General features: G+C 40.0%; 2 protein-coding genes across 4 annotated transcripts in view; both read left to right on the plus strand.

The window, feature by feature from the left end:
• Positions 1–7,086, plus strand: part of YIPF1 (Yip1 domain family member 1) — a 32,819-nt gene extending 25,733 nt beyond the window's left edge. For both annotated transcript variants that reach the window (XM_081306381.1, XM_081306380.1), the window contains exon 11: positions 6,457–7,086. The gene's annotated coding sequence lies outside the window, so the exon portion shown is untranslated. The remainder of the gene's footprint in view (positions 1–6,456) is intronic.
• Positions 7,087–11,664: 4,578 nt separating this feature from the next.
• The window catches only part of NDC1 (NDC1 transmembrane nucleoporin), a 51,351-nt gene continuing 46,132 nt past the window's right edge, over positions 11,665–16,883 (plus strand). Inside the window, exons 1-3 of one of the 2 annotated variants that reach the window (XM_081305508.1) lie at positions 11,665–12,200; positions 13,613–13,733; positions 15,463–15,564. In XM_081305508.1, coding sequence (XP_081161634.1) covers positions 11,835–12,200; positions 13,613–13,733; positions 15,463–15,564 — 589 coding nt within the window. In that variant the 5' untranslated portion in view covers positions 11,665–11,834. The remainder of the gene's footprint in view (positions 12,201–13,612; positions 13,734–15,462; positions 15,565–16,883) is intronic. The other variant, XM_081305507.1, reaches the window with a different exon arrangement.

The raw sequence follows: 16,883 nt of genomic DNA on the forward strand, positions 1-16,883 counted from the left end.
CCAGTAGCTATCACTCACCTTGTGATCTCATTACACTTTGCACACATCACTCTCTTATGGTGCTTGACATACTAATTGTGTGTCTGTCTGTCCATTAATTTGGTCATTTAGTCTTTCATTTGTCTTCTGTGTATCAGTGTCCATGAGAGCAAGGGATAGGTTTCTTTCTGGTGTACAGTGGGTGCTCAGTGGCATTTGTGGGATGAATGAATGAAGCAATACTCTGCACAGGATCTCACTGTGGGCCCAGAACCTGTACTGTTTTGAAATCACTTGCTGACCTTTTTGCCCAAGCTGTTTTCACTCTTATAGCAGTGGGGTATATACAGAGATCAGGGACTTTACTGTCAAATATAATTAAATTAAATCCTGTTTCTACCCATGTACTTGCAGTGTGCCTTGGGAAAGGGGTTTACTCTCTTTGATCCTTAGCTAACTTATATATAAAACATGGATGATACGACCTATGTTATAAGGTGGTGGTAAAGATGAGAAACTAGAAGTGGTAATTATAAAAGCTTCTGGCACATAGTTAAGGTACTCAATAATAAAATCAATGCTACCTCCCTGCTGAAAGCAGGCCAACAATTTGTACTGAAATTTGGTGGATCCACCTAACTTTCTCTTGATCCTTAATTTGCTTTTTGGAAAACATGTTAGGAAAACAAGACTTCATGTTACAGGCCCTGCAGTCTGACAAGATGTGGCTGGTCAAAGTTGCCTCTAGTGACCTCATTGCTAAGACAGTCTCCCTGGCTGATGGAATGATATGGGAACTACTGTAAAATGTCACAGGTCATCATCTTCCCATCTTCTCATGGGTAAATGTTAGAATAAAAAATGGTCAGAGCCCTGAGAGAGAATATGGGCTTCCATAATCATTTTACAATAAGGAGGCTTGGGCAAGAAAGCACAGTACCTTGCCCAAACCACTGAGTTTGGTGACAAGCTAACATGCATATATTGTATATCATTATATAGAAGATTTCCAGATCACTTTCTCAGTGGTTTTCTTACCAGTCCTGTTCACCCATAGTATAGATGAAGTGGCAGGGCCGGAATTTGATTACTAAGATCACCTGCTGCTTGGAGGCAGAACTAGGACTTGAACCTAGGTCTTAGAAGCCCATTTTGAGTTCTGCTCTTGTTTTTGATTGGTGTTCTTTTTACCACCAAAATTCACAGGCTACACTGCTGGCATTTGGCCTTTTTTGGAGCCCTCCTTTGATGATCTAGAGATGGCTATAGTTCAGAGGTCCCCATATATCTTTGACTTTATGTCCTCTCACTGAGTTTAAGTCCTATACTACTTATCTGTTGCTAACTAACAATATCAACTCAAATTCACCTTTTCACAGAATCTGGGCATAGCTTAGCTTGCTCCTCTCCTTCAGGTTCTCTTGCAAGGCTGCAATCAACCGTGATCCAGGATTAGGGGCTCATCTGAAAGCTAGACCGGGGAAATATCTTCCCATATCACATAATGTTGTCAGGATTCATTTCCTTGTAGCTTGTTAGGATGAGTGCCACCTTGCTGACTGACAGTCTTCTGGAAGCCATCCTTTGTTCCTTACCATGTGGGCCTCTTTGATGGTTACTTCATCAAAGTCATAAAGCAAGAAAGAAGTAGTCTTACATAATGTAAATGTGGAAGTGACAGTTGTCACTTTGTTGTATTCTATTAACTAGAAGCAAATCACAGGTCTTGCCTACATTCAAGAGGAGGAGATTACACAAGGGTACAAATACTTGGAGACAGGGATCTTTGAGGCCATTTTTTAGTCTGCCACAAGCACTAACCAGTGATATGTGTATATTTGAATTATTTGCACATACTTTCACCAGTCTATATACTATTTTAAATATATTTTTTTTAGTTATCAATGGACCTTTGTTTTATTTGTTTATATGTGGTGCTGAGAATTGAACCCAGTGCCTCACATATGCCAGGCAAGTGCTCTACCACTGAGCCACAACCCCAACCCCTATTAAAGTTTAATCCTATTTAAAATACATGAACTGTAAGTAGAAGTTCTATTTTCCTTTCACTACCTCAGTGGATTGGTTGTGGAGCCTGCTACCTTAGGATGAGCAGATGACAGCTTATTTGCATTAGAGTTTCTTGTCTATACACTAATTTAGCTCATCCTACAGATGGCCTCCATTGACTGTTGGCAGAGAAGGCCTAGGGCATGCTGGGTCCCTTCCTTAGACTGGAGTCCATGGAAGAAAAAAATGGATTCATATGTATTTGACTTGGTCTCTGTGGTGCCTGGACTCATGCCCAGCTGGCACTTATGGTGCAGGGGCTGGACTCTTGTGGGGAGGGTGGATGAGCCTTTGTAAGATGAAAACACAAGTCAGGCTGACTCCTTTACCTGAGGACCATTTACTCCCTCACTCACATAGTTAGTGGCCCCTGTGAGCCATGCCTTGGAGACTTTGAAAGTCAGAAACAGTGTCTGCCTCAAGGAGCCTCAGTCTGATAGGGAGAATAGTCTAACAGGTAATGTCATGTTGTGCGGAATGTGCCTTAGGCAGGTTGTCAACTGAGGACAGTGGGAGAGACAGTGACTCAGACAGCTTCCCAAGAGGCTCTAATTTGAACTAGGTCCTGAAGATTAGGTAGAAGCAATTAGTATCCTGTTGTTCTAAAAATAGTAGTCAGCTTCCCATGGCTTTTGGGAAGGTGAAGATATAGGTTGATCAGTGAGATCTGATGACACCATGTGAGCCCACGTCTCTAAGAATAAGAAAATTTGAGCCCAGCTAGATAGGGACAGAGATGAGAACATGGTGGCAGCACTTGCCTGGGCCTTTCCCTTGGCCCAGAATATCCACCATCAGCCCCATTAATGGCTTTCTTGACCTGGTCCTGAGCTGAGGCTTCAGTTCCTTCTTTGTAGTTTGTTGTAAAGACTCCAGACCAAGAACCCCAGTGCTGTAACCCTTCAGAGAGTCAGAGCAGTGTCTTGAGAAGAGCCTGGCCTTTGGGCCCTTGGAGATTTCACACCCTGGTTTACACCAATTTGACACCTCTGGGCTTTGCTCAGATCTGTAAACTTGGGTGTCAGCACCTCCATTTGGGTGTCAAGTCTCCAAATGAGATGGTGATGAACAGCTTCTTTGCAGCCTCCCTGGCAGAAGCATCAATTCCTTTGCCAATAAGAGGAACTGTCCAGAGCCCTGGGCGCTGCAGATTTATGAGCTGGCTGTGCCTTCTACTGTAATCTCTGGACTCCCAGCTTTCACCGAAAAAGAATGGCTTCTAATCTCAACGATAACCTTCCCCACGTAAATCTGTGCACTGGAAGGCTTAGCCTGGAACGAGTTCCTGGGAGAGCATTAACCCCTCCTCACCCTGTAACCTGAGGATTCTAGGGGAGCCTCTAATTACTTGTAAGCAGGGAAGCTTCCCTACATAAATCATTGAGATAGTATAAAGAATGTCTGGTGTCAGTCCTTTCTTTTTCATTAACTTGTAACCCGAGGGCCACTGCCATTTCTTCTCTGAGCCAAGACCCAGGTAAAAATCCTGGAAACTACCTGTGAAGCTCTGCTTTGGCTTGAGGGATAGTGTTCATGAAGGACTGTATCCAGAGTGGGCTGCCTTCCCATGGGCGGTGACCAGTGTGTCTGTCCAGAGGAGAGCAGCCAGCAGATAATTGTACTGCAGTGTGATAAAGGATTTAATAATAGATGAACAAAAGGCTTCTGGAGAGTTCTTTGTAATTAAAACCCTCCTGATTTGATACACAGTGTTTGTATGCAATTATCCTTTCACTCACTCATGTTGAGAGTTTATTTTATAAGGTATAAACCATCTTATTGGTTTATGCATATCAGTTTTTAAATTCTGAAATCAGCTTTAACTCAATGTTGTAATCCCCTTTAGCCCCATATCCAAACTGCATGATTTCATACCATTGCTGACACTATTATCTATGCTTTGCAAATCAACTGGTTCTAAAATATCCCTGTGCAAAGAATCTGTTTTTGGTCTCTGGGATATTTCTTTCTTAATTTTCTTTTTAGTTCTCTTTGGGGGAACCTGGAGTGGCAAATACAGCACAATAACCTTGTACTTTTTTTTAACTTGGTAGAAAATTTGAACATAGGCAAAAGTAGAATGAATAGTAAATACAAATTTACCATTCATTTTGTGCTAATTGTTTCAACAATTGCCAATTCATGGCCATTCACCTACTCCCCATCTTTTTCTTCTGTCTTGTTTTGAAGCAAATCTACTGTTTGGTGATCCAGCAGTATAGTTTGTATAAGAAAGGCAAGATAAATGATTATTCTTTTTTAGTTTACCTCCTTTCAAAATAGTTGGTTTGCAAGTACTCTTCAGCAATGACCCATTAGCTCTAGCCTACTGCAAGTGTAATCTTTATTGATGCTCAAAATTTCCCCTTTTTGGCTATTGGGAGCCTCTACAGATTGGCTTCTGGGTTGTCTTGACATGGCCTGGGAGTCACTGATAACTATGTTGCTATCAGTTCTGACAAATGTCCCTGGCTTATTTTGAATATTTCCTGTTCTAGATCAAGCCTTTTCTTTCAGTGGGGAATAAGTATTTCAGGATCATAGTCTGAAGCTTGTGGTGCTCATTGCAGTGGCTTGGCATTGTTGTCAGGCCTATTTAGTGTTCAAAACCAGGAAATAATATTTGTCTGCTTGTTTGATATTTGCTTTTAAAAACAGATACGCTGTGAGTTCATACTGATGCTTCCGATTTCTATTTAATATTACAAAGTTTTTACCAAATTCTTTTATATTTTTATCTCCTTTCTCCCTAAGATCTCACTTCTCAATGATGCCACTAATGATAGAATTGGAATATCACATGAGTATTTACTTGTTTTATCCACCATATGCTCACAACAATCTAATAATAGTATAAACACTACCACTAATTATTGGAAATATTACTTTAAAATCTTTTAAGAATTTTCTTTTTAAGTTCTGGAATGCCCTTCCTTGCCTTATGTACTTGTCAATTTCAGAAGGATCCACTTCAGATACCCTCTCCTCAAGGGTGTGTGTGTGTGTGTGTGTGTGTGTGTATGTGTGTGTGTTTGTGTGTTTTATTTCTCCAGGTAATATTACTTAATTCCTTCCATGCTTTTTTTTTTTTTTGCGGGGGGGGGGGGTACTAGGGATTGAACCCACCAGGGCTGCTTAGCCACTAAGTCACATCCCCGCCCTTTTTCACATTTTATTTTAGAGATAGGGTCTCCGTTGAGTTGCTTAGGGCTTTGCTAAGTTGCTGAGGCTGGCTTTGATCTTCCTGCCTCAGCCTCCTGAGTTGCTGGGATTATAGGTATGTGCCACTGTGTTGGCTCGATAGTCTTTTTCAGATCTTAGTATGTTTTTCTGTAATAAGTAATTTTCTTATTTACTGTAACTTCCTGAGGGCAGAGCTTTATTTACCAATGTGGCCCTGCACCCAGCAAGTACTTACAGCAAGCTTGATCTTAAACAGATGCTAATTAGTATGCATATAATGTGACGCCCAAAATTTCCCTGGCCAAGTTACTAGGGAAGTTTTTATTTGTTTATTCACTGGGTCTGATCTGTGCTAGGTACCAAGGCTACTGGGATGAACAATGGAGTTGGATCCTCTACATCCCAATTGTATATCTCATGCATTGCACAGACTAGAAGGCCCCTCTAAATTAAAGAGATATGATTATGGAAACTTCTGATTGGAATACCCCAGATCAAGCAGTGATGACACTGGCCAGGTTTGGGTACAGGGCTGGGGCAAGAAAAGGAGCAGAGAATGCTCATGCCATAGTGGCAAAGACCTAAGCAACTTAGCAAGACCCTGTCTCAAAATATAAAAAGGCCTGGGGATGTTGCTCAGTGGTTAAGCACCCCTTCGTTCCACCCTCATACCAAATAATAATAACAATAAACCTGACCATGTCTTTGTATCACTCACCTACTTAAAAACTTCTTTTATGCTTTGTATTATCTAAATAAGAAAGCCCAAACTCCTTGAATTGCCATGATCTGCCCTTAAGGTATGTCCTGCCTCATACCCTTGTGTTTAACCCTGGGTTTCAACTATCACAAACAGCTTTCCACCACCCAAATCTTTTCAAGTCCTTTCACACCCATTTTACCAGCCCTTTTCTAGTTCCTAACACAGTGCTGCCACAGAGGAGAGAAAGAAGGCGGGTGAAGGTAGTTTGAGGATCTGTGTAGCAGACAGTCACTGGATTTCCAAATACAGGAAAACTTTTTAAAAAATGTGATCTCCCCTCCAATGTGAGCTCAACTTCCAGCACAAAAATCAGGACTCAGGGCTCAAGATTTTGGGAGCTGGTGACAGCAGATAGTTTCTGGTGTTGAAGTTACACCTTTAAACATTAAGTACCCTTTTCTAAAATTTACCTGTCTGTGAGGGAGAAGCTTTATCTTGAAAGTCACTTTTTTGTTTTTCAGTTCTCTTTATGTTTTTGGGAGCATGGTTCTTCTGGACATGGCCTCCGTGGCAGGAATGCAGAATGGTCAAGGCTGTCAGGAGACTGATAGATGGTGCCATACTGGATGAAATCTCATCACCTGTTTAATAAACAAAAATTAAAATATTACTCTGAGGGTGTAGCTCAGTGCCAGAAAGCTTGCCTGGCATGTGTGAGGCTCTGGGTTTGATCTCCAGCACCATTAAAAAAAAAAACCCACAAAAATTAAATGTTGTTGAGCAGATGTGTCTTTAAGCCCTTCTTTTCCACCCATCAATCACTGCTGTGACTGTGTGCTGATTGGCAATGAAATGGGAGGGGATAGGTTAGGCATGCTCAGATGCCTTCCTGTTCGCCTCCCAGTCAGATGATGTGCTTCACTGGAGGCCACCCCTAACACCTGAGATACATCTTTCCTAACTTCTACAGTACTTTCTCTGAGTTATGTACAATTACCTGGGTGATCCTACTTGCTCCAAATGCTTGCTGCGCTTAATTAGCCGAACAGTATGATTTTGGGTTGGGATTAATTGGGAACTTGGAAAATTGTCTTGTTAACTTGATATTGGGCAACTGAACCTAATGGTTGCAAAATAAATACCTCACACAATGTCTGTGTCTGCATTTCATGGCTTTGACCTCAAGTTTTTCTTTGAGGTTTTATCTTTAGCATGTTGGAGGCTGCTGGGAATCTGATTTAATGTACTAGTTGTAATGATGTATGGGTTAAAATGGAGAGCTGAATTTTTCCTCCTATAAGTATATAACATTAGATCTAAAGAACATATTTATTTGCAACCCATTTTGACATATGAATTTTAGAAATTTTTCTTGGGGTTCTTTGAGTGCTTCAAGGTGGCAAGACTTCCTGACTAGAGTGTATTAAAGGGAGAAACCAGTGAGCAAGCCATGGCTTAACCTCATTAGTAGTTTTATTTTCCTCACATAAATAGAAGTTTAGAGAGAGTCTGAGGTTACTATGGCTGCTCCATGATGTCATCAGATGTTCCAGTGACTTCTAACTTTTTATTTTTCTTGTGTTCAGCAGTCTTGACCATGACTGTCATCATCTGATCCCAAGATAACTGTTATCCAGCAAGTGTAGGTAGTGCATATCCTGGCTCTCGCTGAAATCATGTGTGTGATCTTTCAGGCTCAGCAAAGGCTTTACCTGACAGGCCTTGAGGGGAAAGCAGTCCTCTCAGATTAGGTGTAAATCCAGTGCTTTACTTAGTTCATGCTCTTATGTGTATCTGCATTTCTAGTTCAGGCTTCTCCATTTGAAGGCCTCTTTATAAAAGTAAAGGAGAAAACTCAGCTGCTCAGGAGGCTGAGGCAGGAGGATCGTGAGTTCAAAGCCAGCCTCAGCAATTGAGCAATGCCCTAAACAACTCTGCAAGACCCAGACTCTAACTAAAATATATAAAGGCTGGGGATATGACTCAGTGGTAAAGCACCCCTGGGTTCAATCCCAGCACCACTCCCCCCAAAAAAAACAAAGTGAAGGAGAAGAGCCCTAGCTATGGCCTCTCTCAGGTGCCACTGCTGAGACTAACTTATTAAGTGTGGGTGGGGGAGATAGCTGAAGATACTTTTCTTCACTTTCAATATTCAGTACTTTTCTGTCCCTAGCCCTTCCCTCTCTCCCTCTCTCTGGCTCCTGGGTCTATAAAGTGGCAGAGGCCTTTTGTTTAGGAATCCCTTGGCAGTGAGACAATTCCCACGTCTTCTCCCTGAGGTCTGACCCCCATGAAGCAGACAGCAGCCAACCCACCAAGCAGCCAACAAGAAGTACAACCTGGCTCCAGAAAGGAGGAGCCTGAGCTTTCCTATCAATTTGCTGAACCTTTCAAATTCTTCCCTAAGGCTTGGAGGCCCCCCCCCCCCCAATGTACCAGATGTACGTGTTCTTGTGTCCTCCATGCCCCACAGGGAAATATCATCCATAGGTCTTGAATTTGCTTTCTTGTTGCATAGGAGACAATGGATGTCCAAGGAACTGTCTTTCAAAATAAATTTCTTTATTTTGCCTTTGCAATAGCCAATCACATTTAAATCAAGAGTTTGCAGCCTTTTCGCTTGGAAGGATTGAATTTGAAACTTACCACATGGGGAGAAAGAAGTGTTATTTACCACCACCACCCCTTATATTTTTTAAGACTATAAAATATAAGACTATGGGCTGGGGTTATAGCTCAGTGGCAGAGCACTTGCTTCACCCATGTGAGGCCCTGCGTTTGATCCTCAGCACCCCATAAAAATAAAGATATTAAAAGATATATAAGACTATATAATAAGTATATAAACACTGATTGAAATAAACACTTCAGGGGAATTATGGCTTATTTAAAAATATTAGAGTAATTTGAAAGCAAAATGTAATTCCCATGGGCATCCCTGAATGATGTTGGGGAAGAGAGTGGTGGCTTAAGACGAGAGTCCAGGTTTTTCCAGGAACTCCCATTATTCATAGGTTAGATCTTCTTTGCCTATTTTTTCTATTTGTGACTTTAAAAAATCATTTTTAGGGCTGGGTTGTAGCCCTAAAATTGGTAGAGTACTTGCCTACCATGCCTGAGGCACTGGGTTTGATCTTTAGCACCATATTAAAAAAAAATAAAGAATTGTGTCTACCTATAACTAAAAAATAAAAAAACTAAAAAATTATTTTTATTTCTTTATTCCTTTTTGATTAAAATGTGCCCACCCTTTGTTATGGCATTATTGCTGATTTTTTCTTTTATATTTATTTCTTTCCTGAGTTCTGACACATAATTTCCAAGTTTTTCTAATACCAATTGGTATTGTTATCTTATGTCTTGTGTCAATTTAATTTGTTTTATTCCATTTGAAGGATTAGGTTACAGTTTTCATTCATTTAGTGCATGTCTTTCTAAAGTGCTGCTTGTCTATAGGGATGCTTTCAAACCTTTCTTTTACATATGTGTAAAGTGACTTTCCAAGACCTTACAGCTAAAGAGTGGCAGAGGAGTTGTTCATACCTATGTTTATCTGACCTCAAAGCTTGTATCTTTCCACAGTGTGCCAGGAAACTTATAAACAAAAGCTCATTTAATATAACATCTTACAAGATGGTTTCATTATTGATGAGGAAACTAAGGCTCAGAAAGCAACCTCAGCCAGGTGCAGTGGCACACACCTGCAATCCCAGCAACTTGGGAGGCTAAGGTAGGAGGATCTCAAATTCAAAGCCAGCCTCAGCAACGGTGAGGTGCTAAGCAACTCAGTGAGACCCTGTCTCTAAATAAAATATAAAAAAGGGCTGGGCATGTAGCTCAATGGTAAAGCATCCCTGAGTGCAACCCTTAGTATATATTAAAAAAAAAAAAAAAAAAAAAAGCAACTGCTACAGCAACTGCAGATAGTAGTGGGCACTACCTGTGGTCATTACAACATTTACAGGGCACTGACTCCTCAGTTCCTGCTTGACAACAATGGTTTAGTTCTCACACAAGTAGGGGCATCTCTCTCAGTAGCTCAGCATTGAATATGATCTCATGGGCTTTAGTGCAGAGGAAGTAGTAGCCTCCTGATATTTGGGTAATAACTCCTTTCTCCCATTTGCTACCACAGCCCTGTTCTTTCTCCCCTGTGCTTTCTTAGCCCTTCCAACACTTTTATCAGTTCATTGCATTAAATCTTTCTTCGATTGGGATAATAAAATGTTGTTGTCCTGAATAGACATTGTCTGATACAGTTAATTTTGTCCATCCATTCATTTTTTAAACATTCATGGACTACTTACTAATGTGATAGCTCCTTTGGAAACAGTATAAGACAACATTCCTGCCTTTGTGAAGCTTGCTTACCAATAAGAAGTTAGACAGTAAGTAAACAGGAAATTATAAAAGCTGATTAAGAATATAAGAAGTGCTATGAAGATAAAGATGGCTTAAATAAAAAATAATCATCTGTCTTGTGTAAATATTGTCAGGAGGCAAAGACAGCCCAGGACTGGTATGGTTGCTCCAAATAATCAAGTCTCCCTTAAAGGCAGTACTTCATTTTTCTGTAGTGTGGCCCTCTTGCTGTGGTCCATATGGTGCTGGCACTCAAACCAGCACATCCAAATTGCAGGCACCTGAATGGTGAAAGGGATTAAGATGTAATGATCACGCACTAACTTTTTTTAAAGGATGTATCTAGGAAGTTACCATGTAATACTTTATGATATTGGCCTGAACTCAGTTACCGGCCATACCTCACTACACAGGAGGAAGGGGATAGGGTTTATCCATCAGCCTATATAAAAGCTGAGAGTTCTACTATTAAAAAATAAGGGAGAATAGACACTGAAGTAGAGAATTGGTAGTCTTTACCATAGAAACTAAATAAGTTCTTGTGATTTCAAATAACCTGGTGTTTATGGACATTCATATAGACTGATTCTTTATAATTTTTTCCACCACAAGATAGAAGGTTTCTTGATGGCAGAGACTTGATCTAGCAATGTAATCCAAGTTTGTCCCATAATGATTCAGAAATGACATATTATGTGGTTATGGGAAGTACATATGATATAATCTTAAAGCAACTCAGGAACCATTACAGAGCAACCAACTCAGCAAACATAACAGAGAATTATGTGTGATCTCAATTTCACTCACTAGCCTATGAGTTTCTTCAGAGTCAGTAAATGACTGAGTCTATCCCTCTATCTTCCTGGAGTATTGAATAGACTGTGAAATGTAATCGACTATACAGAGGTATTGGCAGTATTCACCCAAAGATCTCACTGAGGCTGCAAGCAATCAGAGAAGACTTCATTAAGGAAACCTGAGTTGGTGAAAAGCTTTCTTCCTTACTAATAGGAAATCAATGATAATCTATAGAGCACATTATTTATATCCTCACAGCATCACAGTATACTTGTTTTATTTTTATCCTTATTTTACAGATAAGAAATGGAGGTTCCGAGATGGCCAAGATATCAGCATGTGCAGAACTGGAATTAGAAACCAGATTTTATGAAACCAAATGCATCCCTCTTAATAAAGTCCCCCAATTTTTAAAGATTTCAGTTAGGTCACTGAGTGCCTATTTGTGGAGGGGCCACACCATCCTTTGATTTCACTTTAGGAGGTTGATAAAGTAATGGAGAGAAATGAGGACAGATAATTTTGTTACACCCGTATAACTGCAGAATTCAATCCATCAATACCGTGGATATTATAAAAATCAATCCCGAGGCTTTGTAAAAGACTACGATTCCCAGCATGCTTCAAGTCACCGCCGGGAAGACTTCGATTCCCGGCATGCTGTACTTTGGAACTCCGAGTCCCAGAATGCAACGTTCCTCCACGGTCCCAGAAGGTCGTCGAGACTACAGTTCCCAGCATGCAGCGCCGCCGCCCCTTGTTTCTGCAGCCCCGCTGGCCCCTGCTTCGGAGGGAATTTTTGGATCCCAGAGAACGGTTCCTGGAGTCACAGCCCCCTTTGGGGGACGCGAATGTTGGGCCGTTCTGGCCCGTGGAGCCTACCCCGGACAAGCATCTAAGGAATGGGTTGCGGCTTGGTTCAGGCTTTACTCAGGCAGTGTTTCAGGCAGCCCCAACGGGGTCTTCCCGGGGCCTTGGTGTCTTTGAACTGCTGTGGCGGGCGGGCACACGGTCTCCCCCACTGCTTAGAGTCGGGCCCGCCATCTCCATGGCCACGGCTACGAGTGGACCCTGCACCGGCGGGTCGCGGGACATCCTGTGGCGCGTGAGTGCAGCTCACTGGGGCGCTCGCCGCTGGGCATGGGCTGGGCGGGCGGGCTCCGACCGCGCGTGCGCTCTGGACGAGTAGGGTGCCTGTCGGAGGGCAGAGTGGGGAGGGGATCGCCCGGGGGACTGATTACGGGGGGCTGTGGCTACGTCCTTGAGGGGATGCTGGGTACAGGATGGGAGAGGAGTCATAAGTGAAAGCTGGCCTGCCTGGCGTGGATGATTTGACTGGAAATTGGGGCAGAGAATAGGGAGGGATTTTATGCAAGTGTATCCTGTAGGTGCAAAATAAGTAACTTGATTCCTTGGGATAAGAAGTGAGAAATGAAGAGCTGGGGATATAGCTCAATGGAAGAGTGCATGCCTATCATGCACAATAAGCCCCTGGGTTCCATCCCCAGAACGGAAGTGGGGAAAAGTTGGGAAGAATGTCCAGAATTGGGAAGAATGTAGTGTGGCTTTGGCACTTCCTGGGGTTGGAGACCAGGTAAGCAGGGCACATATTCTTGGTAGAGGTAAATATCCACCGTGGGAGCTGAGGACATGCTTCCTCCTTCATGTCTTCTGTGGAGGGCAAAGAGAGATGGAAGTAAAGTTACTTTTGGGGTAGGGCCTCTACCATCCTCAGTTAAACACTTTCAGGTGTTATCTACTCTTTACCACCTATGTTATATATTCCTATAGTGTTTACCTTGGAAATGTGGCTGCATTTTGTTCCTCTTTCCTTTCCCATGGCTATTGCCTTTGTGCAGACATTGACTGTAATCTCTGACTTGGTCTGTTGTGGTCGGCTGTCCCTAACCATTGTGCCTCCTGTCTGGGTCTGGTCTCCTCCAGGATATCTTTTTTTTCAGCCACCTTATGGTAAACACAAAGATGTTTTACTTTACAGGACATAGTTCCAGTTGTCACTGTCATGCTTAAAACTTCTCAGTATCTCCTATTAATTGACAGTAAGTCTTGTTCTTCCTTATGTTAGGCACTGAGATTTAGAAAAGAGTACAGTGTTACAATGTGTTAGTTGCCCGGTAAGAAATGCATGTTTGTGGTTCTCAAGTATACAGCCTTTGGATATTCCTATAATTATCTAGAATCTGGAGAGATAAGTGGTAAATGTGATTATAAAACTAAATGAGACGGTCTTAATCTCTACCCCAAAGTGTGATATTTAATGTAACACCTGACTCTGGACCTAATGCAAGTATCAGTTCACTAATTTTTACAAAGTTCTTTAGTGGTATGTGATATTATTATAATAGTAATAATTTGGGTTTGTATATAACTGCATGGTCTATAATCTGGGTATATATGTATTAGTGACTAATGGCCTGTATGAAGAGATAGGATTTGCATAACTGAAATGATTTAACTGACTTCATGATTGAGGGAGTTTTGTTTATTTAATTTTAGGTTTTGGGCTGGAGGATAGTTGCAAGTGTTGTTTGGTCAGTGTTGCTTCTACCCATCTGTGCTACGGTATTTATAGTCTTCAGCAGTATTGATTTATTTCATCCCATACAGTGGCTGTCAGGTAAGTGATATTCAATTTAGAGAAAACATAAAAATTGCACTATGTTTCAAATAATTTTTTTCTGATTACTGCCTGTATTAAAACACCAAACATTGACTTTAAGATAAGTTTAAGGCATTGCCTGTATAACATAAAACACCTTTTTATTATATAATGAGATTAGTAAACTTACCAAGAAACTTGTATGATGACAGGAACAAAGAAATCTTTAGAAGAACATGTAAATAAAAGCTTAATTTTTCTTTGTCTTTCTTTTTGACACCTTTATTGATCCTGTCTGTCTTTTTAAAAAAAGAACTGTTACTATCATCTGTTTAAATTGTGGGTAGAAAATATGACATATTCTTTTAAAAATATGTCTAAATTAAGAATCCTTCATTTTTATATTGTAGCTAATAAAAAAAGATAAGGAAAGGATGAACTTTTGGCTAGGGAAGATACAATTAAATGCAAAAATTGATAGGAGAAAAGATTGAGGTAGGCTAAAATGTTTCTCTGAATCTTTGGAGACAAAATTACTAAGTGCACTAAAATATATAACTTGTTTTATGTCCATTTAATGGCTACCAGTTATTTCTCATTTTTTAGCATGCTGGGCACTATGCTAAGCACCTTACATACATTATCTCTTTCCTATGACCCTTTTAATAAAGAGGTATTATTCCTACTTTATAAATGAGTAAATCTGTGCAGAGATACTCAGCTAGTGAGTGACTAATCTAGGATTTGGGTATTAGTTTGTGGCATCAAAGTTGATGTTTTTCCATGATGCTGCACTAGAATTATCTCTTTTTTTTGAGATAAATGTTGACAGAATAGGTTTTGAAATCTTTAAAGTCTTGCCTAAGGCTAAGAAACAAAAATACTCCTGAATGTCTGGTCATAACAACGTAACAACAATGGTATATTTATTTTGTTTTTGTGTATTTTAAGTTTCATAAGAAAGTGCCAATTTTTAGGGAGTTAGAATCTTTACCTTGTAGCCTTTGGAGATATTGCTGCTAAAGAATTAAAATCACGTAAGTCTTCTGTTAATCTGTGTCAGTCATTTCTTGGACAGGTTGCACAGGTCAGATAAAATTAAGCCATATGCCAGTGCAGAGATAGCAGGAATTTAATTGTGAAGGCTTAGTAAGTAGTTTCATTATTTCGAGTACTGAGTTGTATTTTTAAAGATAATTGGTTTCATTAAACTTTGAATTGGAATATTAGTTGTCACACTACCCTGAAAGGGTGACTTCTTAGTGTTTCACAGAACATCACAATTGTTTTTCTTAGTTTAGCTCTTTTAGATGATTTATGGGTTATGCAATTTCTAAAGATGTTACTTTGACTTTAGTTAAAATGCATTTATTAAGATGAGATCTGAAAAATATTTTTACACTTTAAAAAGCAACTTTGTTGGTGTATTACTAACTATGGTACTTCTCTTTCACATGATGAAATGTTTGCATATGGCAGTATTTGATCTGATGTTAACATCTGGGTGATTTAAAAGAAATTTGAATGTAATTTTAAAGCACCCAGAGCCAAATTGGAATAACTCACACTGGAGTTCTTGAGTTGATGTCCCACTGGACCTGTCAGCAGTGTGCAATTAAATTCTTGAAGGAAAGATAACTTCTAAAGTTAAAATTACAGTTGAGGTTCAAACCTTTGCTATATTGCCATGTGCTCAGCATGTCTACAAGACTGAATAAACTTAACCAATTTATCTCTTATGTTTTAGATTCTTTCAATGATCTATATAGCTCCTATGTAATATTTTACCTCCTGCTGCTGTCAGTGGTAATAATAATAATAAGTATTTTCAATGTGGAGTTCTATGCAGGTGAGTTTTCAAATGTTAATGTTTTTAAAAGTCTGAATTTATTTTACTAAGGCAGACTAAGTGCATTTTATATGTGAATATGTATAACAAGCTGAATTTTGTGTCACGTTTTTAAGAATATATACAAAATCATATGCTTTGAATATATATTACAATTAATGTTGGTGCTAATTTCTATTTTTAAAATATACCTAGACCTTTTAGGACAATTGTTGTATGATTCCACTTATATGAGGTACCAAGAATAGTCAAATTTACAGAGACAGAAAATAGAGTGGTGTTTTCTAGGGGATGGGGATTACTGAATGGGAAGAGTTTGAGTTGGGGAAGATGCCAAAGTTTGGGAAGTAGGTGGTGAGTTGGTTGCACAACAGTGTGAACATATTTAGGCTACAAAACTGTATGCTTCAAAATGGTTCAAATGGTAAATTTTATTGATGTGTATTTTGCCATAGTAAAATAAATAAATAAATTTAGACCTTTTACTTGTTCACAGCTGGTGTTAGAGCTGTGATTTAGCAAACATATTGTAAAAATCATTCCTTATTGGGTAGCGGATCAAGACCAGGTGAAATTTTTTTCAAATATAGAAGTCTGTAATGCTATGATTTTCAAACAAACCTAAACCTTTAAAATATTAGGTTTTGCCTTGGGAGAATTACCTGCTAAATTCCAGAGCTTATTATTTTTCTCAGTTTCTCTTCTACTCCTCCTGCCTTGTTCGGATTTCTAAGTTTGTCACAATTAGAAGCTTTTTCTGCCATTTTTTAAAAGCTCATCAGTACTTCTTTGTAAAATAGGGTATAAAAGCCTGAATTTTTTTTTTTTTTAAATATGTGCAACAAGTTGGACAACTTTTATTGGAATTGTACTGAATGAAGAAAGCAAAACCCAAAAGGCTATTTATTGCATGATGTCACTTATATAGCATTTTGAAATAGAAATCTTTTAGAAATGAAGAACAGTGGTTGCCATGTTGGAGATAAAGTGGGAGGGGTCAGGAAGGACTGACACCAGAGATCCTGTAAAAGCTTGAATCCTAACTCTGTATGTTGCAATGCATACCTTTTTCCTTGCTTTTCTAACCCTCCCTCCTGGCTGGTGGGTCTCTCCTCCACTCAGGCCCTACTCAGAACACCTCGGCTTATAGCAGTGTTCTTTCACACTCTCCCTTGTGCCTGGGCCGTCTTCTGTAGGTAGGTGTGCCCGATGAGGGCTCTTTAGCCTACTCATTCTAAAAGCCTGACTAGTCACTTTGGTTCATTCCTTGCATGAGCACTCCTTATGCCATTACTATGTGCCATGCATTGTATGGTCCC

This window comes from Spermophilus citellus (genome assembly GCF_964194105.1).
Source record: "Spermophilus citellus genome assembly, chromosome: 9".
Taxonomy (NCBI): Eukaryota; Metazoa; Chordata; class Mammalia; order Rodentia; family Sciuridae; genus Spermophilus; species Spermophilus citellus.